Source organism: Ictidomys tridecemlineatus, chromosome 7 (assembly GCF_052094955.1).
Source record: "Ictidomys tridecemlineatus isolate mIctTri1 chromosome 7, mIctTri1.hap1, whole genome shotgun sequence".
Taxonomy (NCBI): Eukaryota; Metazoa; Chordata; class Mammalia; order Rodentia; family Sciuridae; genus Ictidomys; species Ictidomys tridecemlineatus.
The window spans coordinates 32,447,689-32,467,309 of NC_135483.1; the positions used below are offsets into that span (position 1 = coordinate 32,447,689).

Genomic DNA, 19,621 nt, shown 5'->3' on the forward strand with positions numbered 1-19,621 from the left:
AGTTGAGTGTTTCTAATTTTACACCAAAATTTCTTAATTTAAATGGCTGCATATTTATATAATTTATGTAGTTGTTTCATTAAATAACATACCTTTTATTGTTGTAAATAGTACTTTAGTGAGCATTTTGTACGTATGTTTTTATTTTGAATCTTTATTTCCTCTGGATCAAAAGTCTTTAAATATTTTTAAGGCATTTGATTTATATGGCAAATTGATTTATAGCAAGGTTATATTAAATTTTACTATCACTCTGTCACACCTTGGTTTTTAAAATCAATGAAATACCACATCTCATTTAAAATAATATTCATTTGGTTATCATTGAAATAAAGTTTTTTCAGGTAATTATTTTCAACTGCATTTTTTGATTAAGGAAAATGTGTATAGAGATCCTTCATCAATTTTTCTATTAGAGTTTGATGGAATATATAATTTATTTATAAAATGTTTCCCAACTCCTTGTGTGTTAACCGATTTGTTATGATCATTTTGCTATTCTCAATTTGATACCTGTCACATTGTAGACAGTATCTCTCTAGCTTTAAATTTCCTGCATTGCAGATGATGAAAAAGCATTCAACAAAATACAACACCCCTTCATGTTTAAAACACTAGAAAAATTAGGGATAACAGGAACATATCTCAACATTGTAAAAGCTATCTAAGCTAAGCCCCAGGCAAACATCATTCTAAATGGAGAAAAATTTAATACATTCCCTCTAAAAACTGGAACAATACAGGGATGCCCTCTTTCATCACTTCTAGTTAACATAGTTCTTGAAACACTGGCCAGAACAAGTAGACAGATGAAAGAAATTAAACAGATACAGATAGAAAAAAAAAAACAACCTCAAATTATCACTATCCACCAAGGATATGATTCTATTCTTAGAAGATTCAAAAAATTCTACCAGAAAAATTCTAGAATAAATGAATTCAGAAAAGTAGCAGGTATAAAAACAACACCCATAAATTAAAGACATTTCTGTACATTAGGGATAAATCCTCTGAAAGAGAAACTAGGAAAATTACCTTATTTACAATAGCCTCAAAAAAAAAAAAAAAACCTTGGGAATCAACATAACAAAAGAAGAGAAATATCTCCACAGTGAAAATTACAGGACACTAAAGAAAGAAATGAAAGAAGACCTTAGAAGATGGAAAGATCTCCCCTGTTATTGAATAGGCATAATTAATATTGTCAAATGACCACACTACCAAAAGCACTAATGCAATTCCAATCAAAATCCCAATGACATTCCTCATAGAAATAGAAAAAGGAGTAATGAAATTCATCAGGAAAAATAAGAGACCTAGAATAGCTAAAGAAATCCTTAGCAAGAAGAGTGAAACATGATGGTGGCATCACTAAACAAGACCTTAAACTATACTCCAGAACCATAGTAACAAATCAGCATGGAATTGGCACCAAAACAGACTTGTAGACCAATGGTACAGAATAGAGGAAACAGAGACAAACCCACATAACTACAGTTATCTTATTTAAGACAAAGGCACCAAAATCGTACATTGGAGAAAGAATAATCTCTTCAACAAATAGTGCTGGGAAAAAATGGAAATCCATATGCAGCAACATGAAATTAAGCCCCTACCTCTCACCATGCACAAAACTCAACTCCAAATAAATCAAGGGCCTAGGAATTAAATTAAACCAGAGACCCTGTGCCTAATAGAAGAAAAAGTAGGTCCAAATCTTCATCATGTTGTATTAGGACCCAACTTCCTTAATAAGAAATAAAATTAAGACTCAATAAATGGGATGGATTCAAACTAAAAAGCTTCTCAACTAAAGAAACAATCAGTGAGGTAAATAGAGCCTACAGAATGGGAGAAATTTTTTACCACACCCACATCAGATAGAGCACTAATCTCTAGGATATATAAAGAACTAAAAAATTTTAACACCGAAAAAACAAATAACCCAATCAATAAATGGGCCAAGGGAATGAACAGACAGACACTTCTCAAAAGATGATATACCATCAATCAACAAAAATATGAAAAAATGTTCAACATCTCTAGCAATTAGAAAAATAGAAATCAAAACCACTATAAGATTTCATCTCAGGCTGGGGATGTGGCTAAAGCGGTAGTGCGATCGCCTGGCATGCGTGAGGCACTGGGTTTGATCCTCAGCACCACATAAAAATAAAATAAAGATGTTGTGGCCACTAAACTAAAAAATAAATATTAAAAAATTAATATTAAATTAAAAAATTCTCTCTCTCTCAAAAAAAAATGATTTCATCTCACTCCAGAATGGCAGCTGTTAAGAATACAAACAATAGTAAGTGTTGGTGAGGATGTGGGGAGAAAGGCACACACATTGTTGGTGGGACTGCAAAATTGGTGCAAACACTATGGAAAGCAGTGTGGAAATGCCTGGAAAACTTGGAATGGAACCACCATTTAATCCAGCTATCCCACTCCTTGGTCTATACCCAAAGGACTTAAAAATACTAAAGGGACACAGCCATATCAATGTTTATAGCAGCACAATTCACAATAGCTAAACTGTGGAAGCAAACTAGATGCCCTTGAATAGCTGAACGGATAAAGAAAATGTGATATATACACACAAAGAAACATTACTCAGGGGAATAAAATCATGGCATTTGCAGGTAAATGGATGTAGTTGGAGAATATTATGCTAAGTGAAGTAGGCCAATCCATAAAAACCAAATGCTGAATGTTTTCTCTGATATGAGGACACTGATCCATATGGGAATGTGGAGGGCATGGGAGGAATGGAGAAACTTTAGATAGAAAAAATTTTTCCTTCATTGCAATTTTTAGGAGGGCTTTTTTTTTTTCCAGAGAAAGGATCTTTTATGCCTTCATTAAAACATAATAAACTTGAGCTGGGGATATAACTAAGTAGTAGAGCATCTGCTTAGAATTCAAGAGGCCCTGAGTTCACTCCCTAGCATCACACACACACACACACACACACACACACACACACACACACACAAACAAATTTGAAAACTTCCAACATAATAAACTCTTTAATATAGTGGTAGTTGATTAAGGTTCCTAAGAAGTATTCAGCAACCAGCACAAAGTCACATCCCTAGTGAGTGGCAGAACCTGGATTAGAAGTAAGGCACACCTATCTGACTTCAATGCGCTGGCTCTTTCCACACAACTGTAGTGCCTCATTCCTTATGCACAGGTTTGTATGACAGTTATCTCCTGATAGTATATTTGTAACGGATATAATGAAAAGAATTAGATAATAGAAAGAATAACTACACAACAAAATGCATGAAATTCAACAGCCTATTCAAAATAATTCTTTTAATGTATTTTCACTAAAAAACAATAGTTTCACTTATATAGTACTTACTATGTGCTAAACACAACTTAAGTGTTTTGCCTAATTTAATATTTGCAATAATCTTTTGAGGTGATCTTATTATTATCCCCTTTTAAAGAAGGGGAATCTGAATGATAGTAACACTCCAGATCACAAAGTAAGAAAGCGATGGACTGATTAGGCAGTAGAGTTCCAAAGTTATGCTTTTACACTTCTTCTCAGAGCAACATTTCTTAAGGAACAAATATTTCACCAATTAGCTGAAAATTTTAGGACAGAAAGTTAAGATGGACAGCATACATAAGTAAAACTGAATGCTATCGTAGTAAAAATTGGTGAATAATATGTTGAAAATTTAGTAGTAACATCTTAAATTCATGATTTATCATCCAACAGAGATGGACTTTTATGTCCACAAAGATCTAAAAAATAATGTTTTCAAAACCTGCATTTAAATGAGTTATTTGTCCTGTAAGTAACTATTGAATTCTGTTTGGGTTATTTCTACTCTTTCAAGTTTCTAGATTTTCTAAAGTCTACCATTTGAATATTTATAGGATTTAGTGAACTGAAATTGACCACTATATTTTACCTCTAAGAGCTGCCATATAAGATGTGATATTTACATATATGTATGCACATATATTTTTCATGTGTAATAAAATATTTAATCTTAAACTTATAGAGTTGACACTTTATGCTTCCTTATAAACAGAGTGATGTGTATTTTCTACTAAGATTTCAGAGTACTAGGGTTATGGTTTTCATGACAGAAAACCTTGGATATCACTGTCTTAGACTTTCATCAAGAAAATGGAATTCATTCAAAATAGGATGTAATTAGTGCACAGAGAATATCAATAAAATGCGCAGATTATGTAATAAGATTGATAAATTAATAATTGAAAGATTAGAAAAGTTCAAAAACAGTTGGAATGTGAATTTGTATGTGTACATACATGTACATATAAAAGTACACAACATTTGAAACATGTCATATGGGCTAAGAAAATCTGACAAGGACTGCAGTAAGTTTTAAATGATACAAGCTATAATCTGAATGTTTATGCCCCCACCAAATTCATACATTGATGTTCTAACCCTCAAGGTGAAGGCATTAGGAAGTTGGGCCTTTGAGAGATTATTAGGTTATAAGAATTTTGAGAGACCTCTTGCCCTTTCAGCATTGTGAAGAAACAGGAAAAAGATGCCAGTCCATCAAGTCCTATCCAGAAACTGAATCTGCAAGTGCCTGAATCTTCAACTTCCTCGTCTCCAAAAGTATTAAAACTAAATTTTTGTATATAAGCCATCCAGTCTATGACACTTGGTTATAGGTGTCCAAACAAACTAAGACAATACAAATTAATGGAAACACTGAGTAATCCGTGAAATAAAATAAAATCAAACAAACCAACCAAAAAAGGGACTCTATTTGTGTGAACTTTGCAATTTTTTCTTAGCCTAATAGGAAGTGTTATTAGGTTCTATAACAATTATTCTCAATTGTTATTTTATTAGTGTTTGAAATCTATTCAACTCGGATCATTCAGCCTTTTAAATTAACATTAGTATCAGGGAAACCAATGGGTAGACTTGCATAGTAATTTTTTTACATGTTTTCTAAAACTCTTGAGGTACCACAGAATCAATTATAATAATTAATTAACATAATAATATAAAAATAAATATTATAGTACAATGATTTACCTGAGATGATAAATGTTAAAAAATATTTTGATTTTGAGATTTTTTTAATGAATAAAATGGACATCTTACACAAGCACTAAGATTGTCAGACATTTAAGTCTAAAAATAATTCTGACAATTTGATTAGTTAAAACAGGTTTAGTGATTGTACATCATATTTTTTAAAGTTTCATCTGTATTGTTAACTGTGTTTAAAATGACCTTTAAGACTATTTTTAAAAATTAGATATAAAATTTCATAAAAGAAAAATGTAGTATAGGGGAATAAAGTACATTACTCCTTATTAAAAGAAACTTGATTATGATTTCCAAGTACTAAATCGGTATTTTTTTTATTTGTTTTGTTTGCTGCTTCAAAATATGTGATCAACTTCATTCCTCCATTTATTCTGTAGAATTGCATTGCAGTGTGAGTGTACTTGTACATATTATCACAATAGCAGGTATTATAATTGTGGCTTAAAACATAAAACAAACACTTTGACCTAATATGTTAGGGACATGATTAGATTTATGAAATTATTTTTCTATCATATTGTGGGTGTAATTATTAAAGGTGGTATTGATAAAGAAAAATAACTTACATATTCATTAGAGATGAGGTCATAGGCTAAGAGACCTCATCTCTCTTTTTTTTGGTTAAATACTCTAGTCAGTTTATGAAAAGCCTTCACTTCATTTTTTTTTAAAGTGAAATTCATTCTGAATTGTTTTTAACAAATTTACTGCTTTCTCTTCTCAAAAATCATTTTTTTTCTCTTCACCTCTTATTACCTTCTCTCTGTTAAGCTCTCTTATTTCCTTTGGAGCAGAATGCATTAGTCTTCATTTATGAGCTTAAGTGGAATCCTAAATACAATGCTGGGTAATAACAGACCAAGTCCCCATTTTCAGTATTGGGGTCTGCAATAGAAATTCAGAAAGCTCAGACTTCAGCTTCCCCAGAGCAGGAGAAATAGAGGTGTTAATTAGATGTATAACTACACAATTTATATCAAGACAGACTTCAAATTACATTAAATATGCAAAGTAACTTACAACTTAATATTTGAAAACAGTGAAACATTTCTTTTCCTCCATAAAGTTAACCTCTTCATATATCTTAAATACCACTTAATTTTTATAAGGAAAACTGTTTTCATTATTAATCCTCTCCTCTGCAGAATCTTTTTTTTTTACTGTATATACCTTCTGTGATTTGATTTTTTTCTTTTTTAAATTTTTTTTATTGTTGGTTGTTCAAAACATTACATAGTTCTTGATATATCATATTTCACACTTTGATTCAAGTGGGTTATGAACTCCCATTTTTACCCTGTATAAAGATTGCAGAATCACATCAGTTACACTTCCATTGATTTACATATTGCCATACTAGTGTCTGTTGTATTCTGCTGCCTTTCCTATCCTCAACTATCCCCCCATCCCCTCCCCTCCCCTCTTCTCTCTCTACCCCCTCTTCTGTAAGTCATTTATCCCCCTTGTATTATTTTTCCCTTTCCCCTCACTTCCTCTTGTATGTAATTTTGTATAACCCTGAGGGTCTCCTTCCATTTCCATGCAATTTCCCTTCTGCAGAATCTTTAAACTCCCTCAACCAAGTGTGTTCCCTCTGTCTTTATTCCTAACATGAAGTGTCCTTTGTAAACCTGTAAGTTGAATATTTGAATTTTCTTCTCTTAGCTTAACTTAAATTTCTTGTCTCCTTATATTGCCACTAAATCACACAATTAATTCCTTCCTTTTCCTAGCACTCATTCTTAACATTTTACGAACTGTACTGTGAATCCTACCTATCCTGAGATTCTTTCCCTAATACTTTCTGCATTGCTTAGAAACATTCTAAGTCTATAATTCTATTCTTTTAAATGAAATGCTATATATTCTCAGCTTCATCATAGAATGATATTTCACCTCTTACTCTAAATGAAAAGTTGACCCTCAACAAGAGTTCTAGCTCTCTCAAAAATGCTTTAAGAAAAAGCTGCTCAAAATCCTGTAACATGTGTATGTACACACAACAAAAGTGGTATCAGCATTCTTTTGGGTCTGCATTGCTGATTCTACATACTTACATTTCTAATGTCATATAAAATCTACTTCTTTTATGTTCATACCACTTACTCCCTTGATTCTATCATCTATATTCAAGGCAATTCTCTTCATCCATTTTCTATCAATCTTAGGGAGTGACTATAATCTCTGTATTAAAATTCTCACATCAAAGTTTGTTGCTTTATCTTCTCACAGTTCCACCACAGAAACCCAATCCCTAAATAAAATGTTCTATCTTTACACCATTTTGAAATGTTCAACCTCTGAGAATTCTGAACATCATTAAATCATGATAACCTAAACTCAAAATCATTCATTTTCATATTCTTGGTAAACACTCTTTCCCTTCGTCCATCGTAGTTACTCTTTTAACTGTATAATTTTTCACACCAGCAGAAACCCTGGCTTACAATCACTATTCTTACTTATTTCTTTTCATTGTTTTCCATCTCCTTTCCCTTCCTTCTTCAATTTGACTTACATCTCTAACAACTTCATTGAAATCAATCATGCAAAGATCATAAGTGATTATTTTTATCATTTAACAACTTATTTGTCTTTCTCCAGAATTTGTTTCTGTTGATAGTACTAATTCTTAAATTGCTCTTTTTTATTGATTTTTTTTAAAAAATAAATGACAGCAGAATGCATTACAATTCTTATTACACATATACAGCACAATTTTTCATATCTCGGGTTTTATATAAAGTAGTTTGACACCAATTTGTGTCTTCATACATGTACTTTGGATAATGATGTCTATCACACTCTTCTTTTAATATTAGTTTTTTACTTGTATTGACATAATACCTTTATTTCACTTATTTATTTTTATGTGGTGCTGAGGATCGAACCCATGGTTTTACACATGGGAAGCAAGTGCTCTACCGCTGAGCCACAACCCCAGCCCCTTGAATTGATATTTTTTCTTGAATTTTCCACTTTCATGGATATCCTACTGTCTTTAAAATATTCTTTTCAACAGTTTTCTGGATCTTATTCTTTCACACATTTCCTAAGTAAAATTAAATATTGGTGATCCCTGAATTTCAATTCGTGGCTTGCTTCTTATTCTTCATATATTACTGACAATTCCATTTATTTCAATGACATCATTTAAATGAGGAATCTCTGTCTCTAGCTAAGACTTCTCTCCTGAGTTTCAGTTTCCTATATTCAATGAATACAATTATATCTTTATATCTGAATATTCCAATGAACTTTAAACTCAACCCATCTCAAAATGAACTCTATCATTCCTGAAAACTTGTAAAACCTATGTTACCTATCAAATAGTACCACTATATATCCAAAGATTACAATAACCTAACATTATCTTATTCTTCCTCTTTGGACATCAGTAAATGTCCACTGGATGATTGATTTGTAGATTCTACATCTTCAAATAAATTTTCACATACTGACTGCTCCTACTATATAATTTAACAGATCATTACCATCCCTTAATTGATGTATTGCAATGTCTGCATAAACAACTTCTGTTTATATAAATCTAGTCCTTCTTTTACATACCTGCTAAAGTAATCTTTCTAAAAGTAAATATCTTACCTTATTTCCATTGCTTTACATGCTTCAATACCCTACAGAATCTTCATGAATCCTATCCCTGCCTTCTTTTGCCCAAACTTATTTGAAGCATTTGGATATATTGCTTTCTTTGCCTTAATGCTGTCTGAACAACATTTTTTAGTTTTTAATATTCAACTCAATGGTCATGTCTTCTATGAAGTTTTTCTTAATTAACATCCATTTTTCTTAAGGGGAAATAATCTCATTTCTCTTATGATTTCACTGTATTCTATACAGGGGGAATTTTTACATTGTACTTATAACTAATTATTGCCTGTATTTGTTGGACACACACCAAAAAAAAATCCAAAAGGATGGGGAGCTGTTTTGTTCATCCTGTTATTTTACAGGATGAACACCTGGATCAGTACCATATAGCATGTGTTGAATAAATTATCACTAAATGAATAATTGAGTTTCAGCTTAAGTCCATAAATTCTATCTGTCCATTTTAAATGATTTTATTTGACTTTATAACTTTGAGAATATGTTGTCAGAATCATTCATACTGACACATAAACATAGCATGTTACCCACATCTTTTGATTCCTCAGTGATACTGAAAACTATTTTAGTTTTTTGGTATCCTCCATAGACTAGACCAAACATTGCTGAATTCATAACAGGGATAAAATACTTATATAATTATGTAAATAGCTGAAAACAAATTTTAATGATAAAATAACCTTAAAAATAAATTATGATTAATTTATTATTAACATAGCTGACTTTCTTTCATGAACAAATGCATAAATATATATGTGTATATATATATATTATATCTGCAATAATCTATCTGGTTATAAAAAATATATATACATACATATTACATAAAAATTACTTGTTTTACTGTTATCCAAATAGGAGCAGCTGTTGTTAAAATTGAGCATATAAAGACCTTTAAAAGCCTGCAAAATTTAACATTGTCTGATATTAGAGAAGAATGAAAAAATATGAAATGAGTAAAAAATGGTAAAAATTTTCTAGGACAAGTTAGATAAGTGGAAACATAACAAAGAAAAGCAGTAGAAGAGACAGACCTGCATATCTTCTCCTTGGGGAGTCCACTTCTTCTGTGATCACATCATGTAATGGACAGACATAGACAAAGGAGATGGGTGTGAGTGGATGTACTCAAAAGGTAAAAGTGACACTGAAGGAAAGGGTCCCAAATCATTTTGAGAAAGAATCCTGTGCACAGGTTGTAGGGAAGATATAATCAAATACATACCACACACACAAAAAAATGAATCATGTAAGGATTGATGGCAAATTACTTTAGCTACTATAGATGAGCAGAATCAGAAAAAATAAAGTTAGTGCATAAATAATGAGTATCCAAAAGATTACAATTAGTTTTGTACTGCCATTCTTGAACACTGATGCTGCAGAAAGAAATCATTAGTAAAACCAATATTAGTTGTATGACCACATTTTCAAGCCGTTACTGAGGTCCATTGAAAATCTGTGGAAATTCTTTTAGATATTTAATTATCTGATGAAAAGAATTTAACTGAGTCATTATCAAAAAGAGCAGTCAAAATAGTTCAAAAATAGTTTCAAGAGATACCTATGCTTATTAAATTTCCCAAACAAAACAGTGTGTACATGAAAATAAAGTATAGCCATCTGGACAATTTCATTGAATAACTTGAACACAGTAAAATATTATCATAAAATACTATGAACTAATAAATATAATACAAATCATTATGAGAAGAGTTGCTGAAATATATGGCTTTATTTTATTACTATAAATTCAAATTAACCTTCAATTTAAACAAAGTTTCTTTGGTCAGATTCCCTTTTAATTCTTATATATTCAGAATATTCTTGCAAAGACCACATTATAGACCACCAAAGTTTCTATGAAAATGTACCCATCCAACTTAAATATCTATTAAAATAGAGCACGAATTTTGGAATCACTTCTTTCCCCATTGCTAGTGAAGAAGTTCAAAAGGTAATTTATATAGTAATTTGAAAGCAAGGAAAAAAATTCTGCAACTGAAAAAGACTGAAAAACCTAGCAAGTGAAGAAAAAAAGAGTCCTTCAAAATATTAGTAATGTTAATATGATTAACTCAAATTAATAATACAATACAAAAAGCAAAACAATTCCTATTTTAATTACCCATTTAGCTCTGAATCTGAGACCACAAAATTCTTAAATACAACAGTCAATTCCGTAATAGTTGTATGATGTTTTCTGAGCAATTTTTGGAAAAATATGTTGGCTTATCAATTAATTGAAATTACAACTCCTGAGAGAATTATTTCCTATAACAAACTTATCTTTTATAAATAGTGAAAAAGGAAAAAACTTTCTACTTTTAAGATAAAGTAATAAGATGACCCAATATTTCATAGGAAAAAAGAGAAGTTCTAGTATAAACTATACAAAATTGAAACATAAGTGACACATATTGAAGCTAAATGATATTCTTTTATTATTTTATATGCACATTTTTCACCTATTCAAAAATCAGACACTCATCACAATTGTATTCCAAACTGGAAGCTACTAATAGGAAAAATAAAACAAAACAAAAATATACTGAAACATACTCATACACATTAAATTGATATATGCTTTATGTTCTTTTTATTCCCAGTCCACCTATTTCTTAAAGAAGGTGAGACAGAATCATCAATGTTATATTAACAAAGGACAATGTTGATCAGTATCATATCTTGCCTATGGTGTACACACAGAATTTCCCTACCTACACATTTTCCATTCTACTAAAATAGTTTCTTCAGATGTTAAAATGAAATTGGTATGAATTAAATAAAATAATTACTTATATATACTCCATCTCTAAAAATACATTTTAATTTTTTTGCAGAAAACATAAGAAATCCACACATAAAAGAAGCTTCTTTCTCTATCAAGTGTTTTTCTGTATCTTAGAGTACTTTATGTATCATTGATGTAATGATTTTCATCTTATAATAAAGATTAAAAATATTAAATTCTTCTCAACTCTTTATTATAATAAGTAAGGGACACATGTAGAGTTCGAGTGACTTACCCAATGTCACAAAACAAGTTCAGTGGTAAAGCCAGATAGAAAAGATGGTTCCTGATTACCCAGTCAATTTTCTATCGACTAGATATTATGGGACCCAATAAAATATATGAAACAAAAAGTCAAACAAGTAAGAAATGAACAAAAAAAAATCCTCTCATGACGTCCCCTGAACTGGACATTTATTGTATAGCATTTAATTAGAAACATTTTTAAAAAGAGGTACATGATACAACCAGTCAAGTAATCCACCAATTCTTTCATTCTTGTAAGGAATATGGTAACAATTATCTCAGAACCAGTAATTAAAAGCAATTTTTAGATAATAATACAAAATTCATATTACTCATAATGGGATGAAAATGAAATACCTTGACCACAAAACATTAATTAAAAGTATCTGTTAAATCATTTTCCCATTGTTTATGTGAATATGATGTATTAATAAAAAGATAACAACTAAGCTTGTGAAAAATATCTTTACCAGAAAAAATGTTCATGCAAATCGTAAGATTTCAATATAGAACTACAGTTATAAAAAGTGTAACTATTTGGGGGGGCTTTCTTGCCTTCTTTGTGGTCACAGTTTTATTATGTACTGTTTGCAATAAAATAAATCCTTATTTTAAAGGAGAAACTTACAATGGTTTCATTTCCAAAATTGTGTCTTACTAAAATGGTAACAAGCCATACTTATTTTGCCTGTAGTATTATAGTGAATAGCAGACTTTAGTGAATCTTGAGAGAAGAGTTTTCCTTCTACTTTTTCCATCTCTATACCTTTCCTTTGATCCTTACTATGCCACAGTCCAATATTATACTTTTCAGTGCTGTTAATGACAATTTGAAAAAACTCTTCTTTCTTTTTAACTAATAACCATTTACAGCCACCTCTATATCCAGTAAACCAGAGTCTTCATTTAACCATGCAAAGACCAGTGAAGAGTGATTAGGATAGTAAAAGTATTCTTTCTCTTAGGTATCCATCACTAGCACAAATATGGCTGAATCTTTATTTTAGACTTAGCAAACATAAAGACTTTGTTAAGAGAATGTAGTATTTGTTTTTTGTTCATTATATCACATGAAATAAAAGATTTTCTCAAATCACAATGAAAGAAAAAATTTATAGAACAACCAGGCATGGAGGCCAATGTCTGTAATCCCAGTGACTCAGAAGGATAAAACTGGAGGATTCCAAATTTGAGATCAGCCTCAGTAACTTGGTGAGACTCTGTCTCAAAATAAAAAAATAAAAAGGACTGGGGATGTAGTTCAGTGGTAAAGAGTTTCTGGGTTACATCCCAAATCAAAGAAATAAAAATATTTATAAACACAATGAGTAACTCAGAAGCACTATTTCATTACTTACATTAAATTTTTTTCAACAAATATTTTACATTTTAATGTAATAACAAGTTGCAAACTATAAAAAGTAAGGATTGATTTTTTTAAGAGAGAGAGAGAATTTTTTTTAATATTTATTTTTTTAGTTTTCGGTGGACACAATATCTTTATTATTTTTATGTGGTGCTGAGGATTGAACCCAGCACCCCGTGCATGCCAGGCAAGCGTGTTACCGCTTGAGCCACATCCCCAGCCCAGGATTGATTTTTAATAAAGCAAAATGGCATAATATTCCCATGCATGTTCATATACAAACACTCCTTCTCTCTACAAATATCTACATTTTGTGTTTTTAATTAAAAATCTACCAAAATTTTTATATATAAAATCACTTTCATTAAGCATAAAAAGTATGATAAGGGGAATAAATATAGTGTTAGCTGTTATGTAAAATTTTGTGTGAACCAAAAATTCTTCCCTTGCCAATATAATGGTTTAACTAATACCATTTTTCAAATAAACATATGGAGTTCAAACAGAAATGATAATTTGCAATCAACTTTACTTAAAAAGGCAATACATGGTTGCCTGTTTACTCATAAGTATAGTTTTCACCAAGGGTATGCAATATCTATTTGAAACTTTGTTGCTGTGCTAATGTACCCACCTATCACCATTTACAATAGGCATACCTTAGTCCTGTTACCAGATTTAATTGTGCTTGAGTTGACATTTATCCTAAAGGAGCAAACATTATGTTTAAATATTCCTAACACAATGACACAGAAGCCTGAAGATTTTAGGTAAGAAACAAAAAACATTTGCACATAACTAAAAGTTATATGAGTATGAGGATAATATGAGGATTTATTAAAGGTAATAGATTTTTAGATTTTTTTTTGAGATGGGGAAGCTACTTTTCAAAAGAAAGCCTAAATAAACATGCATTTAGGAGGATCTCAGTGATACAAAGATAAGGATAGAGCAGTTTTAAATTTGTATATCTACACTAGGTCCTAGAATCAGGCCCCTGTGTATAAAGAGGGAAGCCTATATTTACTTCTTAAGGTATGAGGAACATTTAACTACAAAATTTCATCAGCTGATTTATTTTATAAAACATTTACTTAATTTTTCTTACATCACTTTTCCCATTAAGAATAAACTATACTCATTCTGTAACAATCCAAGAATAATTTAAAAATACCTAATAATGACCAAGAATATAATCCTGATTCATTTTTCCAGACTGGATGGATTAAACTAGCATCAAATTAGAAGACCAGTTTAGAATGATGCTTTGGACTGACATAAATTGTTCCTACTTTAAAGAAATCCCAAATATTCAGGAATAAAAGGAAAAAGAAGTATAAGATATGAAAATACTCAAGAAAAAATTTAAGTATAAAATTAACTAACAAAACACTTCACTAAATATTTATTTTCCTTAAAATAAATTTTATAAAACATGATCTAAGTTAAAATTAAGTAATGAGAAATTTCTAACTCTGCTATGATTATTCACTGTTTTTACTGATAGAAATTGCTAATCCAAATATTTCTGCATATTGTATCAATTAACACTATGAATATCAAATTATTAACTATCATTATAAATTACATTAAAAATACTATATGGAAACATCCACATAGGAAAAAAAAACTAGAAATTAATACATTAAATAACACAATGCTAAACTGGAACTTATGCATACATTAAGATGCTATAAAGTAGTAAAATATAACTTGACACTTCAATTATTTTCAATAAATAAAATATTATATAATCATATCATACCCCAACAAAGTGTTTCATTGTCCTTTTACCAAAAACAAACAAATAAACAAAAACCCCCACAAACTTATTTTCAGATATGATAAAGCAAATTAAGAGAACTGTCATGGTTTCAGAGTAATTACAATAAAGGTAGGTAAGTCAATTTAAGATTTTCCTAGATATAACATTTGTTACACTTAGAAAACAACAAATCAAGGCTGATAGTCCTCTTATAACTAGTAACAAACAATCATCAAACATACTGGAAATCATTTAAAATTAAATTTCCAAGAAGATTGTGACTGTTCCAAGATCAGTCTATCCAAGAGTTTCTCATTTTGGAGAAATTTATAAAATTTTGAGTTTCAAAACATGCATTTAACCTGGAGAACTTCTTGTTTAAGTTAGCTTTCCTAACATTTTATATAATAAGCAAAATATAAGGTTAAATATTTTATGTAGAAATATGTTCTTTTCTCACATACATTTCTACTTATTTTAAACAGATAATCTCATAAGGCAAAAATAGTAAAATTCAATAGTACTGTATTATTAAAGACCATAATATTGTTGTCTGGAATCAGATTGCTCATTTTAAAAATTAACAACACATTATTCTTACTTATGCATCATTGATTTATATTAAAAATGTTTTATTAACATTAAAGTCTAAAAGAAATCTAATCCACATTCCACAAGGGGAACAGAGATTGTGAAATTTAAGATTATATGTAGAATTTTTGTGTTTTATGCTCACACCAAAGACATTAATATGATTAATTATGTTATATCTCCCAAAGGTCTTCATCTATACAGCTATCAATTAAGTTATAGAGACTATCCCTCTTGCTGCTAAAGACATCCTAATTCAGAAATACTGATTTTTCTCTACAAAAAAGCAGATACTCATCATGCTATATGAAATCCATCCAAATATTTAATTCATTTTCTATCTGTGTCTTGCCATTTAGTTCTCAGTTCTATAGTCTTATGCTTATAGTAAAAGTTTTAATTCAAAAAAATCACTTTGATTGTTAGCATACTTCCCAGCAATGGCAAAACTCTCATGTATTATAAATATTCTTGCATAGAATTTCATAAAATGGAAAACAAATATGCTACTGATAAATAACCAACTTCAATCCCAGGTTTGGATTAAAGTCCTTGTCAACTTTTTCTAATGCCACAAGTTTACCACAATAAACTTCTGATAAGGAATATGTATCAATTCACAAATTCTCTTAGATTTGAGAGCATAAAAATGATATATTAGGTACTGATCATAATTAATATAGTATTAATATTATAGATGCAGTTAAACATAAAATAAATAAAGATTCCAAACATTTCTTTTATAAAGTTCAGGCTCATAAACATGTTGTTCAAATGCAATCAGCCCAACTTGATAGCCCATTATTTTTCTCCAATTTTATGACTCTGAAGTTTCAGTAATTAAAAATATTTTCTATATACTTTTTTTCTTTAGAAATAAACAAAAATATGGAACAAAAATTTAACATTCATTTTAATACCTTCGTATATTTTGTACTTACTTGTGACATTTCAAATTTGAATTTAAAGAACCAATTTTCCCAGAATACAGGAAAACACACAATTGCCAAAATAGAAAAAAAACAATTTAAACTATAATATTAATGCACTCTAATTAATTTCCCTCTACTATATATATAGATCTTATTCAATTAGAAGGATTAACTGATAAAAAGAAACCTATGGTATATGTGAGAATAAAAAATACATAAAATAGATCTTTAAAATTTTCCATTTGTGAGATTTACAATTTTTTTAACCAAACATTGCATTGTTCCATGATTTTAATATACAAATGTAGATATATATGTGGCCACAAACACACTAATGTATTAGATATGATGGCAAACAAGACAAAAAAAACATAAGTAATAATTTATGACTGAAGGTAATCCATGTCATACAATAATATAGTAAGGAGACAATTTTACAGCAATATTTAATTATATAAATCATAATATATAGTATCAGTTTCTATTTATTTTGTTTACTTTTTATAATTTACTTAAATATATTAAACCAATTATGATTTTTTTCAAATTAATTGATTCTTAAGTAAATATTTGAAAAAAATGCTTTTCTTCCAAGTCTTTAAAAATATTTAAATTTCCAATGTGAACTGTAGTTCATTATGTTTTCAATATGTACTGCCTTACTAAAGAGAATTCACGGATTGTCATTTGTGTTTTGCCATCTTTCTTTGCTCTATAGACAGGTGATATAATGTGATAAATTTTTCAAAGTCCTCTATTCTCCTTAATAGCATTTATCATAATTATAATTTCTTAATAACTATTTTTTAATTTGCCTTTTTATGTCAGATATAGACTCTAAGAGGACAACTGTTTTGTCCATGATATCTACCCCAATAATTCACTGCCAAATGCAATTGCTCAAAAACAACATGAAGGCAATGAATACTTGTAAATGAATTTATACATTGACATCTTTAAAATACAGATTTTAGAGTTCTAAGACAAAATGTGTCACCACATAAAAATACATTAACACTGCTACTATATAGAGAGAGTCATTTTGAATAATAATATAATTAGTAAAACTCAATGTGAATTTTAATAAAAAAATTTTAGGTACTCTCATCCAATTACTTATTAAAAGTAGTACTGATTATTCAGTTGATTGATCTCTGCAAATTTTCATTTCTTTCCTTTTATTCCTCCTTTTAAAAACTTGTTTTTTTCTTATAGTTAATCAAAAAAGAGAAGAATGAGTGAATACAACGAAACACTTCATTTCAATTCACTGATAAAATTAATTGTGTAAAGTGACTTAGTGAATTGACAAAACATGCCATTCCTTCTACTTGTTATTGGAAGTAATTTTGGCTCCAAAAGTTGCAAATAAATAATTATTAATATACAACATAAATATTTCAGTACCATTTGTATTTTTAAATGGGAATGGCCTATAAAGATAGCCTTTAAATCATACATTGAGCTTTTCTGTAGTACTATCTAGGGAGGTTATTACCTCTCCATTAAGGTACAATCAAATATATAAAGCACATAATCATTTGTGCTTACATTAGTCATTTTTTCCCTGAAGCACTAATATTAATAATAATAATCATATTTTCCCCAAAATATCTATAAGTAATTTTCTAAACAAGTCTTGAAATACAGTATTTACCATTCTATCTACATGGGATTCACACACTTTAAAGTTCACACCAAAATGAGAAAAATGAGGTACAACAAGGACACACACATTTGAAAAGCATGAAATGCAATGTTATAGTCTCATGCTTTCATGTGGTTTCCAAACCCTGACAAACCTGGCTCAGATTGGTGTTTCTTTTTCGGCAATGGTGTGTCATCACTTATTGTACCATTCACCTTTTTCTGCTGGTCTTCCCATGTAACTTCTAGTATAAATCAAAAAAAAGGTAATCAGAGCTTTTCAGAAACAGTAGATAATGTGCATAACAAGAACCTAAAAACACTTCAGGGATTGAAGATTTAAAAAAAAATCTCTCCTAATTCTCATATTACACAATACATAAACATTTTAAATATAAGAGTGTGGCATTATTTGAAATATTTTTATAGATTTCAAAATCCAAGAAATTAAAATTTATTTTTGGTAAATTTCAACATCTATTTTCATTAAAATGAATGGGGCTGAGGCAGGGAGAAATAGTAACTAATGATAATTAAAATGGTTTGACAAAGTTCTTGTCTTTGTTTTTATTAAACAATACTAATTTATTTTAGAAATAATTTTTAACCATTATTTTATTGTGGTGAAATTAAATATTTATATGTAATTAGAGATTTTTGTGCATATCCAGAGAAAATTCATGAATACACATGTATATATAATAAAAATGACTATTTTACTACTATATTTAGAATCTTCTTTAAGTGACAAAATTGTATATGGTATGAAATATTTCAGTAAAACCCTTGATAAAGGAAGACAAAAATATTTAGCAGTAACAGCTTAGTTGAATATGAGTTACCAAACTTATCTCAGATTATTTAGAATTATTTCTAGTGTGTCATAACACTCATTCATTCAATAAATATGTATTCAGCATCTGCTATAATCCAGGCACATCTAGATACAATATAATAGCAAATAAAATAGGTAATAATCCATATTCTCATAAAGCTTATATTTTAGTGGGAAAGGCAGAACTTATTAACAAGGTAAATAAGTAAAATATATTGTGATGTAGACATTGGTGATTGCTAAAAAGACAACTATGAGGTAGGTAAGAGGTAAATGAAATATACAAGAGATGATGACATTTGGGATGGGCCAGTCAGGGAAGTCCTCTCCAAGAAGGCACCTTTTGAGTAAAGCACTTAAGGATATAAGAGTGGACAATCCAGGTAGGAATAAGCAAGTATAAATACATGCCCAGAGGTAGGAATAAACAAGTGTAAATGCCCAGAAGCATGTCTGATGTGTTCCAGAAAAACAGGAAGGTCACTGTGGGTGGAGCAGAGTTAACAAAGGAGAGAGTAGTTGAAAGCAGATTAAAGCAGTAATAGAGATGAGATGTGAGGTAGTACAGCTCATGAAGTGTCTTGTTGGACTCATATTAAAAGATTCACTGGCCATGATGTCATCTTAGTCTCATAGTAGCAGTCAGAAACAATTATACCTCTTACCACTTCCCTTTCTTATTATTCACATTTCTAAAGTTGAACTATAAGAAGACCCTAACTATATAATTCTGATTCCCAT

General features: G+C 29.8%; 1 protein-coding gene across 49 annotated transcripts in view; it reads right to left on the bottom strand.

Moving 5' to 3' along the window:
• Positions 1-19,621, bottom strand: part of Rims2 (regulating synaptic membrane exocytosis 2) — a 559,411-nt gene that overhangs the window by 143,328 nt on the left and 396,462 nt on the right. For 17 of the 49 annotated variants that reach the window (XM_078016803.1, XM_078016809.1, XM_078016806.1 and 14 more), the window contains 2 exons: positions 18,201-18,290; positions 9,739-9,771 (listed from right to left, as the gene is read on the bottom strand). The exons of 18 other annotated variants lie outside the window; for them this stretch is intronic. In XM_078016803.1, the coding sequence (XP_077872929.1) occupies positions 9,739-9,771; positions 18,201-18,290 (123 nt within the window). The remainder of the gene's footprint in view (positions 1-9,738; positions 9,772-18,200; positions 18,291-19,621) is intronic. 14 more of the 49 variants (XM_078016822.1, XM_021724845.3, XM_078016821.1 and 11 more) reach the window with 4 other exon arrangements.